This window comes from Ostrea edulis, chromosome 4 (genome assembly GCF_947568905.1).
Source record: "Ostrea edulis chromosome 4, xbOstEdul1.1, whole genome shotgun sequence".
NCBI classification, from domain to species: domain Eukaryota; kingdom Metazoa; phylum Mollusca; class Bivalvia; order Ostreida; family Ostreidae; genus Ostrea; species Ostrea edulis.
This window is the reverse complement of record NC_079167.1, coordinates 85,110,909-85,135,535: the sequence shown is the minus strand read 5'-3', so window position 1 is coordinate 85,135,535 and position 24,627 is coordinate 85,110,909. Positions and strand designations below refer to the sequence as shown.

At 36.4% G+C, this 24,627-nt stretch overlaps 2 protein-coding genes across 3 annotated transcripts in view; both read right to left on the bottom strand.

Moving 5' to 3' along the window:
- On the bottom strand, positions 1 to 10,974 carry LOC125667900 (tubulointerstitial nephritis antigen-like). Of its 2 annotated transcripts, XM_048901578.2 has the most exons (10): positions 10,618 to 10,974; positions 9,987 to 10,053; positions 8,632 to 8,733; positions 8,042 to 8,271; positions 7,798 to 7,951; positions 7,552 to 7,705; positions 4,530 to 4,575; positions 3,544 to 3,646; positions 968 to 1,013; positions 1 to 860 (listed from the first exon to the last, which is right to left on the bottom strand). In XM_048901578.2, exons 1-10 carry the CDS (start codon positions 10,883 to 10,885, stop codon positions 630 to 632), a joined length of 1,401 nt encoding a protein of 466 aa, XP_048757535.2. In that variant the 5' UTR covers positions 10,886 to 10,974; the 3' UTR covers positions 1 to 629. The 2 variants fall into 2 exon arrangements, with proteins under 2 accessions (XP_048757535.2, XP_048757536.2); XM_048901579.2 differs by lacking the exon at positions 4,530 to 4,575 and having other exon boundaries at positions 722 to 860.
- An 8,957-nt stretch (positions 10,975 to 19,931) lies between these two features.
- The window catches only part of LOC125667904 (uncharacterized), a 29,894-nt gene continuing 25,198 nt past the window's right edge, over positions 19,932 to 24,627 (bottom strand). Inside the window, exon 4 of the mRNA XM_048901584.2 lies at positions 19,932 to 20,606. Within this exon, the coding sequence (XP_048757541.1) occupies positions 20,576 to 20,606 (31 nt within the window). The 3' untranslated portion in view covers positions 19,932 to 20,575. The remainder of the gene's footprint in view (positions 20,607 to 24,627) is intronic.

The following is a 24,627-nucleotide window of genomic DNA, read 5'->3' as shown; positions in this document are numbered from 1 at the left end:
TGTGGAATCTAATCTCTTTATTGCAAACACATCTTTTTTTCCCCGTTTCATTTCAGTATTATAAAAAGATTGGTACTATGAAGAGCTATCTCTAGTCTGTGAAATTGGACTATCAAATCGTGTTCCAAATTTCATTCTATTCCAATGCATCAGCTTAGCAGGGCTTAGTTCAACGAACACTAATTGATCCCATACTGGCAAAAGAAATATCCATGCAGGATGACACGCATTTCTCTGTAAAGCGCAACATTTCAAATAGCGATATAATACCCTAACAAGACACCTAACTTTCGGCCCTGCATGGTGGCGTCAAGTAGGTGACCACCTCCTTAGATTTGGAAAAGATTTTCATCCATGAGTTGAAGTTGCAGGTGATTCTTCTCTTTAGCACGAAATATTCGCATTAAATGTAACGACGAACTCTTATCCCAGCAAAATGAACTTGTTGTAAACTTTGTGTCCCATATACGAAGTGACCCACTGGCACATAAATTATGTATGACGTAATACTCTTAAAAACTAGCTTGACACACACACACAACCCCCCATCAACATAAACAATTACAGCCAATTAATACACTGTTTCTTGGCGCCCTCATCGAGGCACGGCGAGTGGGCGTGGTCCCGGACTAAGGTTGTGCCGTGGGTCGTGGTCTCTTGATGACCACAATTTGTTTATTAGTGTATATATTGATTAAACCTTCGTCACGTATGCCCTCGCTAGGATGGGTTGCTAGCGACCTCTTCATGTCTGCGTGGACAGCCAGGATATTTCCTTCGATACCGAGGTGATTCTCTCCCCTCACCATTCGGAACGCCCCCTTCTCTCCCCATTTCGTCCCCCAACTATTTAAACATATCTACAAAGTTACAATGAAACAACTGTTATATATATTATAATTAATCATAATCTAAACACCCAAACGCGCATCATATTGACTCAGTATTGTCTCATTTATTACTTTACCCAATATTTCCGTTTTCTTCCATTTTCATCAGCATCCTCTCCCCACCTGCAAGTTTTTATATAATTGTGTAATATCTAAATAAACAGCTGACGCAATACTGAAAAGCATCTGGTCACCTTTTTATACGACGTTTTCTAGTTAGCACCACAATGATATCACCAGTTCAAAATATATACTAGCGGAAAAAAGAAACTGTGCATTATAAAATTTAGTATAATTTTTATATATTTATTGTTTATATTTATAAAATCTAAACAATCCATAAAGGTGATGTTTTTGGACAATATCGGATAGTACCCGACTCAGATGCACGGACTTTTTCATGGTTAGTGAACACATGTTGTTTATTGAAGTGTTCATACGCACGAGTTTTACTGGCCAATACTGTTTGGAGTAAGAAGTGTAAAAAGTTTGTTTGGACACTATTCATTAAGGAAAGCACTTTAGTTTTGACAAAATTTACCCTTCTGTCATGCCACGACTCAGCGAAAACCAACGTAATCGTGCTGTTGGGATGCTTCAAGCTTGAATGGCACTTCGGAGCTCATTGGAACACCATTCAGTCATTATGGAGACGTTTCCAACAATCTGGTAACACTCGGGATCGACCACGTTCTGGGCGTCCTCGTGTAACGTCGCGTTTACAGGACAACCACATTAGACTTGTGCACATGAGAAATCGTTTCCAGACAGCAAGTTTGATAGCTCGTAGCATTCCTGGATTTCGACCAATCAGTCCAAGAACTGTGCATAATCGTCTGCGCGAGCACAACATCATACCAAGAGGTAAGACGTCAGGCAGTGCGCCCAATACTGCTTCAACGTCATCGTATCGCTAGATTAGCGTGGTGCAGACGACATCTGCAATTCAGAATCACTGATGAATCCAGATTTCATTTGGATAGCAGTGACGGCCGTTGTAGAGTGTATCGTCGCGTTGGGGAGCGGTACCAGGACGCTTGTGTTGTGAAACGTCGACAATTCGGTGGAGGTAGCGTTATGGTGTGGGGTGGAATAACAGCAGGTGGAAGGACCCCTCTACAAATTGTCAATGGAAATCTCACCGTCGTACGCTACCAAGACAAAATTATTCAGCGCCATGTGATACCCTTCATACAGAGACAGCAAAATCACATCACTCTGCAGCAAGACAACGCAAAGCCACATGTTGCACGTGTAGTCAGGGACTTTCTTGTTCTACAGAATGTCGATGTCTTGCCTTGGCCAGCTGTTTCCCCCGATTTATCGCCGATCGAGCACGTCTGGGATGAAATGGAACGACATCTACTCCGTTTACCAAATCAGCCAGTGACATTGGCTGATTTAGGCCAGGCTTTAATCAACATCTGGAACAACATCCCTCAAGCATTTCTGAACAATGAGGCGCCGTTGTCAAACATGCGTGAATGCAAATGGTGGTCACACGCGTTTTTACTTTGTTAATTCAAGTTCGAATACCAGTGTCTTTCGAGTGTGTTGAAATTGGCGTTATTCGACGTTAACATTAATGGATTATGAAATGTTGTAACGAATAAATTTGTTGACAATATAACAAAAAATAAAATTTGTTCATTGTTATTTCTTATTATTTTTTCATATATTAAATAATGCACAGTTTCTTTTTTCCGCTAGTATACAAGTATAATTTAGAGATATACTTTTGCCATTCAAGTGATGTCGCCAAGTTTTTATTCCAGTGATATCAGTTGTTTAAATTATCTCGCTTATTTAATCATATAATTGATATCTTTCACTTAATTGTCTAAGTGGTATCACCAATTCAACTCGATTAAGTAATATCACTGAAACGACGGAGTTATATCGCTTATATGCTTACTAATGCCGCTACTCAAAATTTAAATTGGTGATATCACTTATTCAGTGACGTAATGAACAGGTGATATCACTTATTCAGTGACGTAATGAACAGGTGATATCACTTATTCAGTGACGTAATGAACAGGTGATATCACTTATTCAGTGACGTAATGAACAGATGATATCACTTATTCAGTGACGTAATGAACAGGTGATATCACTTATTCAGTGACGTAATGAACAGGTGATATCACTTATTCAGTGACGTAATGAACAGGTGATATCACTTATGAGTAAGAGATATCGCTACACAGCCATGACTCATCATAAAAAATGGCCCAGAAAGAAATGAATTTCATGACAAGTATGCCGGGGTGAAGCGATGCAGTTCACACCCAGATGTATTTCCAAAAATGAAATCTGTTTCTTATATTTACATTGCATATCTGTCAGAATTCCCAGCCAATAAAATAGGCATACTATATTTATCAAGATTCATACGAGCATTGTTTACAACTGCAGCGCATTCACGAGGAAATGACCGTCGTTACAATTTCTAAGATATCAAAGGCAAAAACGTTCGAAATCTTTATACACGAGTACCCAAAATATAAGTCTTTGTTTTCATCTAAATCTATTCTATTTCAGATTCTGAGCTACCGACCCCGTGATTACGACGTACACAGGGAATCTCTACTAGAAGTTTGTGTGCGGACTGTTTTGCATTTTCCCCTCTGACACGCTCCTTAATATTTACCCGACAACTCTGACGGCCAATTCGCTCTGTCCCACTTCCGCTCCCGTGTGCCTGTACACTCCTGACTGGTACATAAAGAAATCAGCAGGGACTCGCATTGTGGCTACAGAAATATAACAGAGTTATTCCATGTAATATTCACTCGTATAATACATGACATAATTGTTATTAACCTCACCACACGGTGATATCAACCATATGAAAATGACACACTTGTTTATCAATCACATAAAGAGTTGCTTTTATCAACAACATGAAATAGTTAGGCATAGTTAATAATTAACCACACGAAATGGTTATTTATTAATTTCTTTATATGATTTTTTATTAAGCCTATGGCTATTATATATCACATAACAAAGTGTTTAGTCACATGACATAGGTTAGTATTCATATGAACTAGTTATTTATCAATCATATGGCATAGCTGATCATTGACCACATTTTATGGTTTATTATTAATCATAGGATACAATAATTATTTCTTTTTATTAATCATAATACAAAAGAACACAAATAATTTGAATCAAATGACAAAATTGTTTTTAAGCACACAGCATATTTTCTAGTCAGGCATATGCATAGTTGTTCATCAACGAATCTGTAATCTGTTAATCATATTGCAAAGTTGTTTTACCAATACATGTACATTAAGAACACCCTATATCTGATATCTCAGTGTACTGTACGTCTCTAGTTTGATATCTCAGATTACCTTGCATGTGTTCCCTTTTTGCATCTCTCAGTTTTGATATCTCAATTTACATGCAATGGATCTGTTTTGATATCTTAGTTCACTTTGCATGGTCCCTTTTTAGATATCTCTGTTTTGATATCTCAGTTTACCTTGCATGTGTTATCTTTCGTATATCTCAGTGTTGATATCCCAGTTTACCCTGTACGGTCCCTTTTTAGATATCTCTATTTTGATATCTCAGTTAAACTTGCTTTCCTTTTTGTATATCTGTATTGATATCTCAGTTTACCTTGCACAGGTCCTCTTTTGTATATTTCTGATTTGATTTCTTCTTCCTAAGACAGAAAGTGAAGAAAAGGGATGTAGTCACGTAGAAAGACACAAATAGTGAAATTCATACAGAGCTCAAGTCGTATCGTTGTTACTGGTACAATGCTATATTTACTAACATGCTTCATACTTAGATATTTTATTGAAAGTAGACATTAATGGCAAACTGACGACTCAAATGTATGCCAAATGGGATGATTTCAGCTTCTCCATCGTCAACTTCCCATATATATGTAGCAATATTCCATTATCACCAGCATATGGTGTTTATATATTTCAACTGATTCGATACACAAGAGCTTGTTCTGCGTATGGTAAGTTTTTAATCGAGGCAAGCTACTGACAAAGAAGTTGATGGTACAGGGGTTTCAACAGTCTCGATTAAAGTCAGCATTTCGCAAGTTCTATGGTCGTTATAACGATTTAGTTCGTCAATGCGACCTATCATTGGGTCAAATGCTGTTTGACGTGTTTCATGCCGATTGTTAGACCGTTCTTGGCACACTGATTTTGACTACGGATAACTCCGTTTACCTTATTAAGATATAGGGCTCACGGCGGATGCCACCTGTCGACAGGGAATGCTTACTCCTCCTAGACACCTGATCCCACCTCTGGTGTGTCCAGGGGTCCGTGTTTGCCCACCTCTCTATTTTGTATTGCTTATAGGAGTTATGAGATTTGTCACTGTTCGTTATCTTCACCTTGATAGGAGTTATGAGATTTGTCACTATTTGTTATCTTCACCTTTATAGGAGTTATGAGATTGATCACTGTTCGTTATCTTCACCTTTATAGGAGTTATGAGATTGATCACTGTTCGTTATCTTCACCTTGCATTGGTCACTGTTCGTTATCTTCACCTTTATAGGAGTTATGAGATTGGTCACTGTTCGTTATCTTCACCTTTATAGGAGTTATGAGATTGATCACTGTTCGTTATCTTCACCTTTATAGGAGTTATGAGATTGATCACTGTTCGTTATCTTCACCTTTACAGGAGTTATGAGATTGATCACTGTTCGTTATCTTCACCTTTACAGGAGTTATAAGATTGATCACTGTTTGTTATCTTCACCTTTACAGGAGTTTTGAGATTGATCACTGTTCGTTATCTTCACCTTTACAGGAGTTATGAGATTGATCACTGTTTGTTATCTTCACCTTTATAGGAGTTATGAAATTGATCACTGTTCGTTATCTTCACCTTTACAGGAGTTATGAGATTGATCACTGTTCGTTATCTTCACCTTTATAGGAGTTATGAGATTGATCACTGTTCGTTATCTTCACCTTTATAGGAGTTATGAGATTGATCACTGTTCGTTATCTTCACCTTTATAGGAGTTATGAGATTGATCACTGTTCATTATCTTCACCTTGCATTGGTCACTGTTCGTTATCTTCACCTTTATAGGAGTTATGAGATTGATCACTGTTCGTTATCTTCACCTTTATAGGAGTTATGAGATTGATCACTGTTTGTTATCTTCACCTTTACAGGAGTTATGAGATTGATCACTGTTCGTTATCTTCACCTTTATAGGAGTTATGAGATTGATCACTGTTCGTTATCTTCACCTTTATAGGAGTTATGAGATTGATCACTGTTCGTTATCTTCACCTTTATAGGAGTTATGAGATTGATCACTGTTCGTTATCTTCACCTTGCATTGGTCACTGTTCGTTATCTTCACCTTTATAGGAGTTATGAGATTGATCACTGTTCGTTATCTTCACCTTTATAGGAGTTATGAGATTGATCACTGTTTGTTATCTTCACCTTTACAGGAGTTATGAGATTGATCACTGTTCGTTATCTTCACCTTTGCAGGAGTTATGAGATTGATCACTGTTTGTTATCTTCACCTTTACAGGAGTTTTGAGATTGATCACTGTTCGTTATCTTCACCTTTACAGGAGTTATGAGATTGATCACTGTTTGTTATCTTCACTTTTATAGGAGTTATGAGATTGATCACTGTTCGTTATCTTCACCTTTACAGGAGTTATGAGATTATCACTGTTCATTATCTTCACCTTTACAGGAGTTATGAGATTATCACTGTTCGTTATCTTCACCTTTACAGGAGTTATGAGATTGATCACTGTTTGTTATCTTCACCTTTCATGCTATTGGTCGTGTGACGGACAAGACAATATTATTCACAATTTCTGTGGACGACTTCGGTTCGCACCCGTGTACGAATTCGGGCTACCCGCATTGCAGCTGAACGAAGAGGGTTTCAACTCTTATTATTATATGACGTATTGTGACGTTTGAACTCTACCCATCTAATCCTGCCTTGAACGAGGGTTTGTGTGGTAGCAATATGTCAGTCTTGTAAAGATACTGCACATGTGTCAGTTTTCAAACGATGGATGCCATTGGTTGGATTATTTTACATGGGAGTGAGAAAGAACATTTGAATATTTACTGTATTAACTTGGAACTTGCTCGGGTACAAACCGAAGTCGCCCATTATCTTATACATGTACGTCACAGCGACATACAGGGCGACTTCGGTTTTACCCGAGCAAGTTCCAAGTTAATACGGTAAATATTCCAATGTTCATTTTCACTCCCATGTAAGATAACCCAACCATTGACATACATCGTTTGAAAACTGACGGTCACACATGTGCACTATCTTTACAAGACTGACATATTGCTACCACACAAACCCCTGTAGAAGGCAGGATTAGATGGGTACAGTTGAAACGTCACAATACGTCATATAAGAATTAAAACTTTCTCCATTCAGTTGCATTGTGGGTAGCTCAAGTTCGAACATGGGTACGAACCGAAGTCGCCAAATATTACTCACATTTTCTCCGACTCTGTAGGTTGGTGTGACGTAAAAGACAATACTACTCACATTTTCTCCGACTCTGTAGGTTGGTGTGACGTAAAAGGCAATATTACTCACATTTTCTCTGATTCGGTAGGTTGGTGTGACGTACAGGACAATACTACTTACATTTTCTCCGACTCTGTAGGTTGGTGTGACGTACAGGACGATTTTTGCGGTAGAGGAGTTGGCATTTGGACATGTTTCCATATTGGCTAGACATTTCTGGTCAGCAGCCGTTGTGTTTCCGCCGTAGTAAGGATAACATTCCTCTGTCATGATACTAAAAACGCAGAAAAATCATAATTGTACGCTATTTTGACTTTAGTAGGGAAAACAGAAATTGTAATGAAGAGGCAAAACGGACACGTATACCCTTTCCGTTTGATGAACCACCAGGCCTTCTCCACAGACCCGCCCTCGCAACCTCTCTGGCCCCGCCTCCTATTGCATGACAAGAGATGCTGAGGTGACAGCTGATTGGTCAACAAACCTCTAGATTCGATCGACAATCTGTCCGCTGCCACGTCTTAAAGACAATTCAAAGTTTACTGAGTTTCATTTTTCACTGAGAGTAAGTATTCGTGCCTGTAGATGGCGCTATATCCCTGAAATTTACCTACTGTGGAGAAAGCCCAGGAGGATGCGCAGTTCCTCTGGTCACGAACCGGATGTATCCATGATGTCCATTTATTTCTAGAGTCAAAGAATGTCGGGAGATCGCTCTGTAACTTGCGCTGAACGGAGGACATGTTTTGTGCTTTGCTTTCGGTTGCTATACCAACATGTTCCTTGATTCCGTCAGTGAACGTCTTATTCCAAAAACGAGTGTAGTTTGCTGCTTGCCACCTGCATTGAGGAATTCAAATGCATGAAACAGAAATTTGACAAAGTTTATAATTCAAAGTTCATTTACAAGGAGCTCCAGATATAAACAAACAAAAAATAATTTCCACAGTCGACGAACCGATGAGTTCTTAGAACGATGCAGGTTCTTTAATCTGTCTCAATCAGGGGCGAGTTGCTCCAAAAGTAATCAAATGAAAGTTATTTTTGGATTATCGCTATGTTAATGTAAACATGATTGGCAAATGCGTAGAAAGAAACATGTTATCGTGTTATATCCTATTACATCTCTCTCTCTCTCTCTCTCTCTCTCTCTCTCTCTCTCTCTCTCTCTCTCTCTGTGTGTACGTGTCTCCCTCTTACCCTAGGGTTTCAGATGTTTGGTTAAATCGTTGAACGTCAATCAGACAAGTGTTGTTAGAACACACCCAGTCATAGCGAAATAGCTGCACCAAAGAACAGGTACTACAATGATCAAAACGTTCAGAACTTAGAAGTTAATAATTCAAAATAAATAATAAAGATGGGAACACAATGTGCACCTTCTACTGCTGAAGTTTTTATCTTTAGACAGGTCAGCAGTCGACAACTGGTCACATACAGTGTCAGACGCTTTCAAATCATGTGACGTTCCGACAGAAGGCAAAATGTCCTCCCAAGATCAACCCAAGCCCTTCATCATTACTGATTCTGTGTACAATGAATATCTCATTTTACAGCAAAAAGAAAAATATTTATGCCTAAGAGATGTGCTCAAAGTAATATAAATCAATCTGCTTTCGTATTAACTGTTATTGTATATTCCTCTTCCAGCTGATTGGCATCACGTGCTAACTATCAGGCTCCTGGTTAATAGAATCGGTTCAGCTTATCACAACAATATATATTTATCACAACACAAATATTCTTTGAAGACAGCTTTTTAGTGTAGGTATGTAAAATTAGAGATTATATCTGTTCGTCTCCAAAGTCGTAGACATGCGCACTGCGTGTATCGTATCCGTCTCTGGTGCATGAACATATGTCATGTTAGTTGTGTGGCCCAGATTTCTTTCCTAACTAGATTTATTCGCTGTAAGTGCTAGCAGAATTTATCAGTTTTGCAATCTGCATAATTAATTTTGAAATGGCGAGTTCGTAAGTTCACAGTAAGTGTAAAATCGTACCAGCAGAGGTATAGCGACCTTGTCAAGGCGTGAATGTTTAAATTAATTAGATTTATAAATAATGTAGTACATCTCTCATTAAAAATGTTAACTCCTCTTCTAAAAAAAAAACCCAAAAACGTAAACTGCCGGTTTCATTTGTGAATACGAAATTTCAAATTGAAATACACAGGTGGAAGTATGAATTATACAATGCGTTTTACGATCTCTATTCAATTTTTCATCTGTAACGTCAATTTAATTCAGTCTAGGTAATTGAGATTTACGTTATAAAATGCATCTAACTACTTTTACAAAGTTTTAGTTTTGTGTTCCATTGTTTAAATAAACATTCAATAAATATAAAATTGTTTAAATTATCTAAATTAATTCTTCAATTTTTTTTTCCAGATGTAAAGTTTATTTGTAAGCAATAGATTTAGAAACGAGGCTTGATCTCCAGAACTGTCTGGGGGTAAAACAAATTTAATCTAAATCATTTCGGACTCTGCAAACAAAATTTCACAAATTTGGCTAGAAGAAGATCTAGTGATTGAATTTTGGAATACTTACCAAAGATTGCAGTTGTCTCGGATTACGATACCGGGGTCGTAATCTTTTCCGTAAAATCTGCAACTGGCTGAAATTAATAAGCTCTCGGTAAGTTACACAAATTTTAATATAAAATATTAAAATTTAACATTGATATATGCAAACGTGAATTTTACTATTATAAGTGTCAAAAGAGTAAGTGGTAAGGAACTGATTTTTGGGGGGAAAATAAAAAAAAAAATCCGGAATGCGGATTTGTGATGGGGCGTTTTGACATAACAATGATTGGTAGGCATTTGTTTATATGAAGCGGGCATCTTTAAGTACGCTTAATCTTCCCACGCCGGAGGAGAAAGAAATGAAAAATAAAAAAAAACAAGGAAAAGAAAGTTTTGTCTATCAGAACTGCAGACTTAGATATAGATATGAATCAACAGTTTCTACATATATTTTTTCTCTATAGTTAATCGAGCAATTTAAGTTTTATATTCCTATAAGTTGGATTGATTTATTTGTTCTATTTTGTGTCGAATCCGTATCACTAGTTACAAAAGATTTTGCGTGTATTTAAGCCATAAACTTGACCAATAACTCGAACAAGTAATATTGGGGTGGTTGGTCATTTGCATATGATAAAAACAACAACACTCACCTATAGTGACCGGTGCGACGTCCTGGCACGTGACGTAATAATCAGGACAACAGTCGTTTGCTGTTCTGTTACAGAAAACGTCACAGTAACAGACAGACCCCAGGATTTCCACCGTGCAAGAATCATCCCTGCCCGGGCAACATTGTCGTGAAGAGCAAAATGACCCCGGGGCTAGATCTGGACCCCACTCAATGAACCGTCTGTATCTCCCTCCTTTACAGGAGAGGATCGCCAACATAAGGATAAGCGGGGGGATCAGCATGCTCATTTCGGAGCCAGTTCCCGCGCGAGTTTCCCCGACAGTGTGTGATGTAAGTCTGAGATTTCTGTATCTCTCTCGCTCGACCCATTAACACACACGGCTTTCGTTAGATTATCATTTGATACTTTAGAAGGATACCCATTCAGTCAACAATAAGCTATAAACCCGAAGTATGTTATCTGAGGAAGAAACAGACAAACATTAGGATAAGCCGGTCGTTAACGTCACACATAGGTCACCTTACACCTCACCATTCAGTGACGGGCCGACCTATGTCGACTGCCACATCAAAGGTCTACGTTTATTAAAATAATGTGTTTTAAATAAAAAAGTTTGTTAAGATTAAATTACTTGTGACCAGAATTTGAATTCTTAAAAAGGAATTCGGATGGAAATACGAGACAGATGGTATTGCTCTATCATATGAACGAAAACACTCCTCACGAAGATGATGTGAATAAAACAATATATATAATTACGTGTATACAAAACAATATATATAATTATGTGTATACAAAACAATATATATGATTATGTGTATACAAAACAATATATATAATTATGTGTATACAACACAATATATATAATTATGTGTATACAACACAATATATATAATTATGTGTATACAACACAATATATATAATTATGTGTATACAACACAATATATATAATTATGTGTATACAACACAATATATATAATTATGTGTATACAACACAATATATATGATTACGTGTATACAACACAATATATATAATTATTTGTATACAACACAATATATATAATTATGTGTATACAACACAATATATATAATTATGTGTATACAACACAATATATATGATTACGTGTATACAACACAATATATATAATTATGTGTTCCCAGTGTTCCGTCAGTAAGGTATAAGTCTAATGTTTCAATATTTCTATTTCTTAAAAATGTATGATACCATACCAACAGAAAATTATTAAATTTGCTTTTTGTTGTTGTTTTTTTGCTATCATTGTTCTAACAAATCACTATCTAGGGTCAGACAGGTGCTTAAGTGTATGCATCTTTTGTTTTTACTTTCTTAGTAGCATGCATGTATTGGACTCTCTCTCTCTCTCTCTCTCTCGTACTCAATATATCAAGTATCCAGTACGAAATGATTTGATCATTAAAGATATACGATTGAATTAATCAATAAGAAAGAAAATATTGCATACATTTGTGCATATATACCCTAGATTTGTAAAAATAATCCACAAACTTATTTCAATAAGTCTCATTCATACTCGGTATATGTGGATCGGTACCTGATGCTGCATGTACATTTGATAATGGCGAGGGTTTGTATCGGTACATTAATTTGTAGAAGGAGTCAAAGAGCAATTCTAACTATACAGGTTTCACACCTCCAGTTTACAATTCTTTGAGTAGGAGATCTAAACACCTGTCGATCTGACAATTTTTGTTGTTGTTGGGGGGGGGGGGGGGGGGGGGGGGGGGGGGGGGGGGGGGGCAGAAAGGGCAAAAATAACAGATAAGAGGAACAAAGACTTCATATAATTTCAGTGACATAAAAACTTAATAAATGACATTAAATGTTTAATCAACGAACCATTTTGCAAAACAAATATACACAAAAGCAAAATTAACGATCTGGTACGTAACGAACAGATGTAAAACGAACGGTTATCTTTATTTTGCAAAACAAGCAATACGTAAAAACAATACAAACCACTTAATACACAGCAAATGATTTTATATGCACAAGGAACTGTTATTTTGCAAATAAATGACATTAAAATCAAGATAAACGGTTTCTCACCATATATACATATATACTGAAGTCAAGATACAAAAACGACAAAAGAACAGACATAAAAACCTAGCGAACGGACGCGTAAACAGTCAACAAAAGAACAGACATAAAAACCGAGCGAACGGACGCTTAAACAGTCGTTGGGTGACGCCCAATGAATTTTCATGTCACATATTTTTGTGATGTACGTAAACCCACACGGGAGTTAGAATCCTTCGCAAATATGCACATATTTTCTCTTGATTACGACAATTTTCTCTCGTAATAACGAGATTCTTTCTCGTAATTTCGAGATAATTATCTCGAAATTACGAGATATTTATCTCGTAATTGGGAGATAATGGAATGTTAATTTTTTTTTTTTTTTTTTTTTTACATGGTATTAATAGGCTTTCGTTTTATAATCATATATCCCGAAATTAAACATTTACAAAGAAAATGTATAAAGGTAAATGTTGAAATAATTGAAATAAGAGACCTAAGATGTCATTTTGCAGTGAGTATTACCGTTCTTATTATTAATACTTGCTTGAATGCATAGGGTTTGTAATATCAATCGAAACCCGACAAATGTAAACGGTATGAAAAAAATTTAGTCTGGAAAGCCCTCTACAACAAAATACAGTCACTTTCAAAAATTGTGTAAAATACAGTCACTTACAAAATTTATAGGCAGTATCCTACTTTTGCGGTTCACTTTTGATACAAAATTTGAATGTACTGTTAAAATTTTGATACTCATAATTTTTACTGCGATTCCAGTCTTTACATGAAATCTGAGTCGCACACCCCGTTGAGGTTTTGCTGAGGCCACACGGCTCGCATTTCCTCTGCACACTGCCCACATTTCCTCTGCATGTTCTGAGCCAGTTTCAAGGCCTAATACTCAGCAACTGGAAGTCGAGATAAGAAAAACAGCCGAGTGATGTTTCTATTATCTCAGCAAAGTGTCAGCATAGCATAATGATTGCTTGCCATATCAAGGACATAGCTAGGATACCCAAAAAAGTTTGTAACAGACTATTGTAAACTGTTTAAAATATTTCTAAAACCCATATATATATATATATATATATATATATATATATATATATATATATATGTGTGTGTGTGTGTGTGTGTGTGTTTGGGGGGGGGGAGGGTGTCCGGGTAACGCAGGCAGAGGTAGCGCTCTCGCTTCCAACCGTTGCGACCCGAGTTCAATTCCCGTGATTGGCAGTGGTTGTATGTGAGAGGGTATGGGGTCGCCCGCTCGGACACGTAGGTTTCTTACGGGTACTCCGGTTTCTTCCCACATAAATTACCCCCTAACGCAAACATCTGTGCATCAAAGGATCCCATTGGAAATAAGCTTTCGAGCATTCATGGGTTATCCTTGGTATTTACATATGTTGGTATCTATGTATATACCGAATATTTACCACATTTTCCTATGAAATCATCTTTATTTTTGCATTATTCACAAATTTTCACTTAAAATTGAAAGGGACATGAACACGATTGAGCTGTAAATTTTAATTTTCCATTTTTATTGTTTACAATGCTTGACTAACGTATTTCTAATGGTTAACCAAAATTTGAATATCAATAATTTTTTAGTTACAAATGAGTTACAGCACTCGCAATTCTTTGTTATGTAAACAAGGCTCGTACCATGTTTTTGTTTACATATAAATTGCTTAATAGAAAATAGCATGTTTAAAACAAAATGAGATGTGCTAAACACTAGAAACTATCAAATATGTTCAAAATTAACTTGTAAATTGAAAACTCTGCTTTAAACAAACTTTTACTGCTATACCTAGCCTATTAGTAAACAAAACAGGGCACGAGTCTTGTTTACATAACACAGAATTGTGAGCTCTATATCTCCCATGTATCAAGACAACTGACATTCAAATTTTTGCTGACCATTAGAAATACCACAGTTAAGCATTCTAAACATTAAGAATGGGAAAATAAAATTTGAAAATTTTCAGCTCAAACCGTGTCCATGCCCCTTTAATTACCCAAAATTTAAACCCTTCAAAAATACCTTTTTATTGGTACGTTTCGTGTACTAATGACCGATGATCAAATAATAGAAAACCTCACGTAAACACAACAAAAAATACAACAACATTAGTGTTTCGTGATGTACTTAGTCCATTATTTGACATCCGGAGGACAAAGGAACACAGCCTTGCGTCTAGCAATTTATTGAACACGTGACCATATATCAAGGGATCAATCATTGTAATATGGATAAGACAGGGAGCAGTTCTTAATGTAAATACACAGTACAGCTGTACATGTATATGGAATACTGTCACATCCCCTTTTTAACACATGCATTACATTCACAATTTACTGTAGATACTGAAATGTTACTGTCCCTGAATGATTGTCCATTTAATTGTTTGCAATATGATCAAAACAATACCCAACATGAAATTGAAGAATTGCTAAACTAGGAGTATACATTCAACAAACAATGACAAATAAAGATTAAAAATCAATACCGACTAGTAAATACAAGGTTATTTGCCCTTTAAGGAGACTTGGGATTATTATGCCCTCAACACTGTTTTCCGTTGAGAACTAAACTATGAATGTAACCTGGCTAACTAATTACAAACCTTAGAAAAATGTAGACGAGGAGCTATTATTAGTTTTCATTGGACTTGATATGCTGAGCGGGAGCGGAATCTCGTGTATTACTTAGTTCTGACGTTGGCGGAGCTGGCGTGGGTTCATTTCTGACTACGAGAGGAATCGGTTCATCTTGACACCGTGATTGTTCGATTAGTGGTTCGGGATCTGAACTTTCTTGATCAGGACGAAATGGTTCTCGACTCAGTCGGAGATGACGTCGATTACATCGGTATATAAGACTATCCTCAGTTCTCACTTTGTATGATAGCACATCACTTTTCCCGAAGGAATGCTTTTTCCCACCCTTTTTCATTTCCTTAGTGCGGTCAGCGTAACGTGGCTTAAGTAGCTACGGGTTATAGCGTTTTAGTGTGTCTACCGACAATTCGTTGTGCAGTTGATTAATCTATTCCTCGAGTAGGCGCATTGCGTAGATCTAGGAATGCCAAGAATGAATCTTTCCCATCCATTGAGGATTTGTAAATAGTTCGTTTTGCAATCTTGAAAGAGTTCGTAGTCTCGCCTTTCACTGCGCATATCTAGGCGATGGTGTAACGTGCTCGGACTCGTAACTTTTACAGAATTCTGCAAACTCTCGGCTTCCAAATGGCAGGTCACTGTTCGTCATTACTTTATCTGGAATGCCATGACGTACCAATCGCTATTTCATCATGCGAACGATGGAGCTTCCTGTTTTACCATGAAATCTCTCTACTTCAAAATAATCTGAATAATTGTCTGCAAGTATGAGATAATCTTTACCTTCTCATTCGAACATATCACATCTTATTATTTGCCAAGGGTGAATAGGAATCTCGTGGCTTATCATGGGCTCCTTCTGTTGATCATCACGATAAGTATTGCATGCAACACATTCACCAATAAACGATTCAATATCCTTCGACATATTCGGCCAATAGACATAGTCGTGGACACGACAGATACAACCTCGGATACCAATATGAGAGTTATGTATACACTGCATGATACTGTGTGTGATGGATCTGGGTGCGAAAACTCGCTCGGCCTTGTAGATGACACTGTTCTGAACAACTAACTCTTCCTTAAACGGAAAGTATACTTGTACATCAGGTTGTACTTCTTTTGAAGAGTCAGGCCATCCCTCCAGTATGAACTACAGAGATACATCTTTTTCTGTAGCTTTCTTTATCTGAGAATATCGGTCATTTGATACTGCTAGGTAAGTGGGATGGTTGGTATATTATGCATGGTCTTGTCGACTGAATTAGATTCAGTGGGAGGATAGGCCCTACTTAAAGTGTATATAAAATAATCTCTGTGTCCTTTCTATACTCAATGCTGTAGTCAAATTTCTGAAGTCTTAACAATATTCTTTGAAGGTATTTGGATGCATTATGCAAGTTCTTATGCACTATGATTTCAAGAGGTTTATGATCCGACTGTATCGTAAAATGGCGTCCGTATGCATACTTTTCAAAATGTTCCATACCAAAAACTGCTTCTAACGTTTTCTTTTCTATCTGTGCATAGTTCCGTTCTGTGGCGGTCAACGAACGTGAAGCATACACAACAGGATGCTTGTCTTGCAGGAGGCAATCACCTAGTCCAGTAGAGGAAGCATCACATTTTAAAGTCAGTTTTTTCCTCGCATCAATTTTTTTTATAGAACAGATGCACGAGACAATGTGTCCTTGACTTTGTCAAGTGCTTGACCATGGATATCTGGATCCCATGCAAAGTGAGTATCTGCTTTAAGGAGATCTCGAATTATTTATTTTGTATCAGTATTATTAAGAGCAGCCCATTATTATTAAGAGCAGGCCAATATTATGAGAAATACTGGACTGACAGTAAAAACCAGGAACAAAGACAAGACCACTCTTTGTTGTTCGAGAAAACATTTATTATTTATCAAATACAATATTCGAGGCATGAAATATTCCAGTAAATTATACGAAATGAGTGTTTCATGAATAATCCGATATAATCCGGATATGAAATCGTTAAGGCACCACAGTTATAAATCCATGTCACAATCATTCATTTAAACACATGCACATTAAAGTCGCAAATTCACTGTTACATCCCCGGCAGTGATGTTTATTTCTTTTCTCGATCCAAAGGAAACACTTTCATTGAGCTTCACTTTTTCCGGCTCCGGTGGGGACACTGTGGACGGTTTCTGAATTAAATCACTAACACTCTGTAATTGTTCATCGGAGGTGCGTTTGTAGTTGCGAATCGCAGATGACCTGTGACCAGTTTTTTCCGCTATAAGTTGTTCGTCAACATCCGCAGTATATAGGCGTGTAGCAGCATTATTTCATACACTGTATTCGGATAGTACTCTTTTCCTGCCTTATTTCGTACTTCAAGAATAAAGAATTTCAATGCCGAATTCAAATGTTCATTTGACATAGTCAGAAGTTCGCCGTGCCATTTCCGCGCGTTTTTCCAAGAATTACTAGTAAAGACGCTCACTGCCCAACGTGTCTTGTTAATGGTCTTGACAGGTTTGGAGTTCAAAACAAAGTCTTGTGCATCGTGTTCCTGTAAAGGCAATGCAAATCGCTCGAAATTGTCCACTTACTCTATTTCCTGTGAACTAAGAGGTCATTGTCTGCATCTGATATATCAGAAAAACAGTAACTTTTAAGGTCAAAGTTCAATTTAAAATTTGGTTTCTTCCTTCTTTCTTCCTCTAAATCCAGAATATCATTCAAAATAGCATCAGAATTCTCGTCTGCTAAATCCGTAGTAGTATCGCGAAATTTATTTTGAGTACCATCATCTGAGTCTATTTCTTCAAGGCACCCGGACTAAATGCTAAAAGAGGGATGCGGCTTCTGTTTTTATACCAGTTATAAGCCTACGTGTCAGTATCATATTATTAGGGTTCCCAGAAAGGAACGTAGGAAATCAATGTTTTGTTTTATCTAAAACATTCTTTCCGAACACCCTTTACGTCCCCTCATTCACCCAAAAAAGAAAACCTGTTTTGTTGAGTACAGTCTTCAGACAATAGAAGCGTTCGAATCGCTTTCCATGAAGAACAAAACCCTGGTTTGAGGAGTACCGTATTATGACAATTGAAATGATGAGCTAACAGTTTTTTGTGAATTAAAGACAAGATTTGACCTCGTGTGCCATTAAAGTTTATGAATTCCTAATATACATGTATCAAATATTAAAAACAAATCAGAAACGAAAGGTGTAAATATATTTGTCAATACCAATGATTATTTGTACGTGGGTTTTTTTTTTGTGTGTGTGCGTTTAAATGCATTTGTTTTTAGATAGAACAATGTTTTAAGTAAGGGATACAAGACTCCGATGGTCTATTGTGTCAGATACGGGACTGATCACTCGCCGCTACGCGGCTCGTGCCAGTCCCGTATCTGACATAATAGACCATCGGAGTCTTGTATCCCTTACTTAATAAAAAGATTTCAAAGTTTGTGTATTCATTTGCTCTTTAATCATGCTAAAATAGGCATAGAAAACCAAGTTCCGATAAAGTTTTACTATCGCTAACTAAAAAGAGCACAATGTTATGTCGCTTTACACAAAGCAAAAATTTTAACGAATGTATCGGAGTAACCTAACACAATCTCGAAAAATTTAACTGTCTTTAAATTAATGTATAAAACTTACACTAGCATTGTCAAGTCAAAACAAATTATAGATTTTATCCAAAGCCGGATTATAGTTAATTCTAATCATCAGAAGACTCCCGTGGAAGGTGTAAACTGCCCAATTAGCCAATTATATACAATTATATGTGGAAGTGTGTCACCTCCACAATGAAGCACTGGCGATGTTTCACCTATGTAAACACCTACTTACCACAACCACACTATCCTCTGGCATTCCACAAAATCTAGGTAAGGTCCGAGGGGGAAAATATTACACGCCTGGGTAACGGTGGGTATACGCTACCACCACTTCCAGAGATCGAGAGTGAAAAAACAATGAAATGTGTTTTACGGGACCCAACTTCACTTCGAGAGATCGAACGTTCGAGAGATCGATAGTTTTGCTTTGTTATATAGAGAAAAAAATCGGGACCATGGTTTCACTTCGAGAGACCGAAAACTTCGAGAGATCTGTATGCAACACACAAGTCTGGAAATGTTTAATGTGGATCAACACTGCAAGTCTGGAAATGTTTAATGTGGATCAACACTACAAGTCTGGAAATGTTTGATGTAGAAACAACACTGCAAGTCTGGAAATGCGTACATAACTAACATCATTATTGTAATTGTTTTGCAAAATTTTATGTTTGTATCATTAGTTTTAAGAAATTTATTAACATATTGGTAATGTCTGTGTGACACTCTCGTTACCTGTCTACATGCAATATTTGCGTAAATATAAGAATGTTCAAGCTAATGCATCTATTATTTTGCAGTTTTAATAAAATATTGATATCGAAATAGACAGAATGTAAAATTATCGTCAAAATGATACACCTGGTACAGCTTTCGTGTAACATAGTGTTTTTATTCATACGAAACAGCATAAACACTACCGTTATGCTATATAATACTTTTTACCCCAATAGCGTGCGCAACGTCAGTGTAGAAACAACACAAGTCTGGAGACATTTACTGGATATACAACACAAAAAATCTGGAAATGTTTAATGTAAAAACAACACAAATATTAATCGTATATATAACACAACAAGTCTGACAATATTGACTCCATATATCACATATATAGATATATTTACTGTGCATACAACACAAGTCTAGAAATATTTACTTTGCATACAACAAAAATTTAGAAATATGACTACGTACACCACGTGTCTAAAAATATTGACTGTAATAGATTGTAAAATGACTGTAATACTACACAAAGAATATGAAAATGTTGTATGTACAGTGTACTATGCGTTTCGACTGTTGTCTGATTTTGTCAGGTATTAACATTGAATGATACCTGTTCTTATCATGTGTGAAATATATGAAATTTATATAAAGGATATTTTAGTAACTGTCTAGAAATAGCATCGTCATGGAAAAATATGTAATTTTTGCCTATGATTTTTGCATTTACTGTTAAATTACAATGCTGTAATTTGTCAGACTGATTCTACTGAATTTCTTTCGGTGACAATGATGCTTTCGTGGTACATCTAATGACTGTTTCCTTCACTGTCATCTATTTCACCTGAACAAAGTGCTCAAGCCTTTCCTTCAGAACAATCTACCGGTATATGTAGCGCTATACATCAGCTGAATAATTCCTATTTCCAATTCTTCAGAACTATCTAGTCAGCTGATTAAACCTTGTTCCCCTGGTGAATATCGAAAAGATAAAATTAAAACAAAATGGGAACAATTTTGAACGGTAAAAGGTAAAGGTAAGGAACAGTGATCGACCTCACAACTCCTGTAAGCAATACAAAATAGAGAGTTGGACGAACACGGACCCCTGAATATACCAGAGGTGTGATTAGGTGCCTAGAAGGATTAAACATCCCCTGTCGACCGGTCACACCCGCCGTGAGTTATCCGCAGTCAAAATCAATGTGCCAAGAACGGCCAACAATCGGTATGAAACATCAGATGGCAGTTGACCCAATGATAGGGTGTATTGGCAAACTGGATCATTAAATGACCATAGAATTTGCGAAATGCTAAATTTAAACGAGACTTTTGAAATTCTTGCACCGTGAACTTGTTTGTCAGTAGCCTGGTTCGATTCAAAAACTAATCATACGCAGAACAAGCTCTTACATATCAAATCAGTTGAGATATATACACACCATATGCAGGTGATAATGGAATATTGCTACATATTTATGGAAAGTTGGCGATGCAGAATCTGAAATCATCCCGTTTGTCATAAAGTTAAGCTGTTAGTTTGTCGTTAAGATTTATTTTCAATACTCAATAAAATGAGCACTTTTTCAGGTGAAGAAAATGACAGTGAAGGAAACGGTGATTAGATATATCATGAAAGCCTCATTGCCATGGGAAAGAAATTCAGTAGAATTATCCTGACAAATTACAGTATTGTAATTCAACAGTAAATGCAAAACATTTGGTGTATGAACTTATTCAGAGGTTGATGCCAAGCCCATAAAGAGGAGGAAAGCTTTATATAGGAATTAGACAAACTAGTTCCTTTCAAAATGCTTTTCTATGGAGCAACAACATTACACATTATCAGAACAATATGCCAGCATCCTTGTGCAGTATAGATTCGAACCCCCTCCCCCGGACACCAGGACCTAAGGCGAGGCCAGACGACAGGAGGAACTATTTTCATTAAATAAAGACAACGCAAAGGAAACTTTAAAAATCTCTATTAGAACGAGTTCATAATATAATACAAGTATCTATATATAATACACCATGTTGGGAAGTACCAGGAACAGACATTTTCACAAAGAAACATTTCAAATATTAAAGCTGCAGGTTGTCGCACTAATATGCATCCCCAACATTTGTTATGATTTTCTTCCAAATTATGAACAAAGTGTGGGTCCGAAGTATGCAAGAATTATTCCTCTTTTAAAACAATGTGTCTCGCGAGCGATTTCACGGGTTTTTTGTCCTATTTATGCCATCTATAATTTATTCAACGCCTAGCTTCTGTCAAAAGGTCAAGAATCTTTAAAAGTCAATCACCAACTTCTCCTAGCACGCTGATAGTGCTTTCTCACTCCACTCGATTTAGAGTTCCGCAAACACTGAAATTGGTTCTATTCGCTGAAATTATGAGATATTAGAATACTGTGTCTTAATGTCAGCCATACATTGTGTTGCCAAAAATGCAAGTAACATAGAAAGGTGAAGATAACGAACAGTGATCAATCTCATAACTCCTATAAGCAATACAAAATAGATAGTTGGGCAAACACGGAACCCTGGACACACCAGAGGTGGGATCAGGTGCCTAGGAGGAGTAAGCATCCCCTGTCAACCGGTCACACCCGCTGTGAGCCCTATATCCTGATCAGGTAAACGGAGTTATCCGTAGTCAAAATCAGTGTGCCAAGAAGGGCCTAACAATCGATATGAAAAACGTCAGACAGCATTTGACCCAATGATAGGTTGTATTGACAAACTAGATCATTATAACGACCACAGAATTTGCGAAATGCTGCCTTCAATCGAGACTGTTGAAACCCATTCACCATGAACTTGTTTGTTAGTAGCTTGCCTCGATTTAAAAGCATCTGCTTTCTTAAGGTAAGGTTTGCAACAACAGGGAAATAACTCTGGATATACCTCAGTGCACTTCGCGCTTTATGACGTCATAATGAAAAAATGCGTCACTCATAGTTGAATCGAGGGAAATGTCATAATATTTACTTGTTATCTACTACTGCTGTCAAGTGTTAAATGTGTAACCCTCTATGACAAAATAATAATGTTTCTCAAATGATCATTTATAAATTATTTTCTTTGATATTATGAAAGTCTACAATTTTTTATATATTATAGGATCAAACATTCTTTTTGAAGAATTTATCGATGTGTAAACTCCGGACATTTTAATCACAAACTGAATAAAAGTGCGAAGCACTTTTATGTTAAGTTTGTGAGTAAAATGTCCGGAGTTTACACATCGATGAATTCTTCAAAAAGAATGTTTGATTCTTATAATTTCAATTCATTCACTTTATTAACAATTGCAAAAATTTGAATAGTTTCCCCGCACTATGTTATTTGTTTTCAGGCGTGTATGAATACATCGCGTTTTATTGGTGTATAAACTCTTCTTCAGCTTTATTTTTGTCCAATCAAAACAATTGTAATAAATAACATTGGAATTATACATATATAGTATGCGCTACGGTTAATTTCCATTGAAATTATGTTGTGACCATGTTATCTCAGAGAATCTTGCTCAGTAGGGAAAGTAGGATTTATTTTGATGTTGTTATAATCGATCATTCTTTGTGAATAGTATCCTCAAAGACAAGGTTCGACATTAACGAAGTTAGGAATTTTTATGACATTCACAAGCATTTTCTAAAATAAACCCGACAATGCTCTCTAATTACATGCACTTCATATTTCAATGCTATGACATCTACATGCGCTGATAGAGCGATTTATCGCATGAACTTTGAAATGTAGAAAACGCGACTATCTGATCATGTACAAATAAAAAAGGGGTCTTCTCTAGTACATCTTAAAATAGTTTAGTCTGAGGAACATTTGCATAACGTCGACATAAAACAGATTTATTAGTGTCATTTTAATAACTTTACGTTACCCCCCCCCCCCCCCCCTTCCTCTAGATCCACCACTGACCGGGCTTTATACTTTATATTGTCCCGAAGGTTACAGTTGTAAACAAATATCAAGCAATGGAACAAGGAGAGGGAAATTATTTCAAAGATGTAGTATATAAGACAGGTTCCGGCTAAGGTAACACGGAATTTATGACGAAGCAGGACCGTGGAAAACCCACCGGGATATTGAAAATATTGTATTGTATTGAATTTAGAACAAAACCTCAACATCTTAATTTCTAATAAATGTGATACTGCAATATTTGACAAATAAATATAAATATCATTTTTGGGCTGGAATTGTATCTTATTCATGAAAATGCTCAATGCACTCTTCAAAAGTTGTACAATTATAAAACAAAGTGACAAATCGCATAAATGAAATAATTCTTTTTAATCTGTTACCATGGAAACAAAGCCCGGTGGGTAGTAATTCTATATGCTTTCTTAAATATTTATGGTCCAAATATTATTTTTAAAGTAAAATTTTTCTGACGTAGATCTTATAAAGCTGTTCAATATACATTTTTTTTGTTGCCATGGCAACCAATTAAAATTTTTATTTAAGATATAAAAAGTGCTATTTTTTGGTGTTTTAAAATAACATTTTTCTACCAATTAGTATAATCTTATAGATAATACTCTTTTAAAAAATTAAACCAGCTTTTTACCTCATAAGTTTGCCTCGTGTAGTTTTTATACCACTAGTATTCCCTTTTGTACAAAGATCCCGAAAATGTAAAACATCACAAAAATAAGCCCATCTGGTCAAAAAACGACACGGGCGATTTTTTTTTTTAAAAAGTCAATTTTTAAAAGATAAATTCCTGCTGAACATACTGATATGCAACATGGCTTTGTTCGCTACATGTCAAAATGTCGCAAACCTTACCTTAAGTTTTACAATAAGGATATTGCATGTAGCGTATTCAAATGATATTGAAATTTGTGGGACAGAAACAATTTAGCGCAATGTGGAATTAAACATACTCATTTCCCTCCATTTTATAGGTATGATGGAATAGCACATTTGCACAAAAGATGAACCCTGTCACGAGAAGTTCAG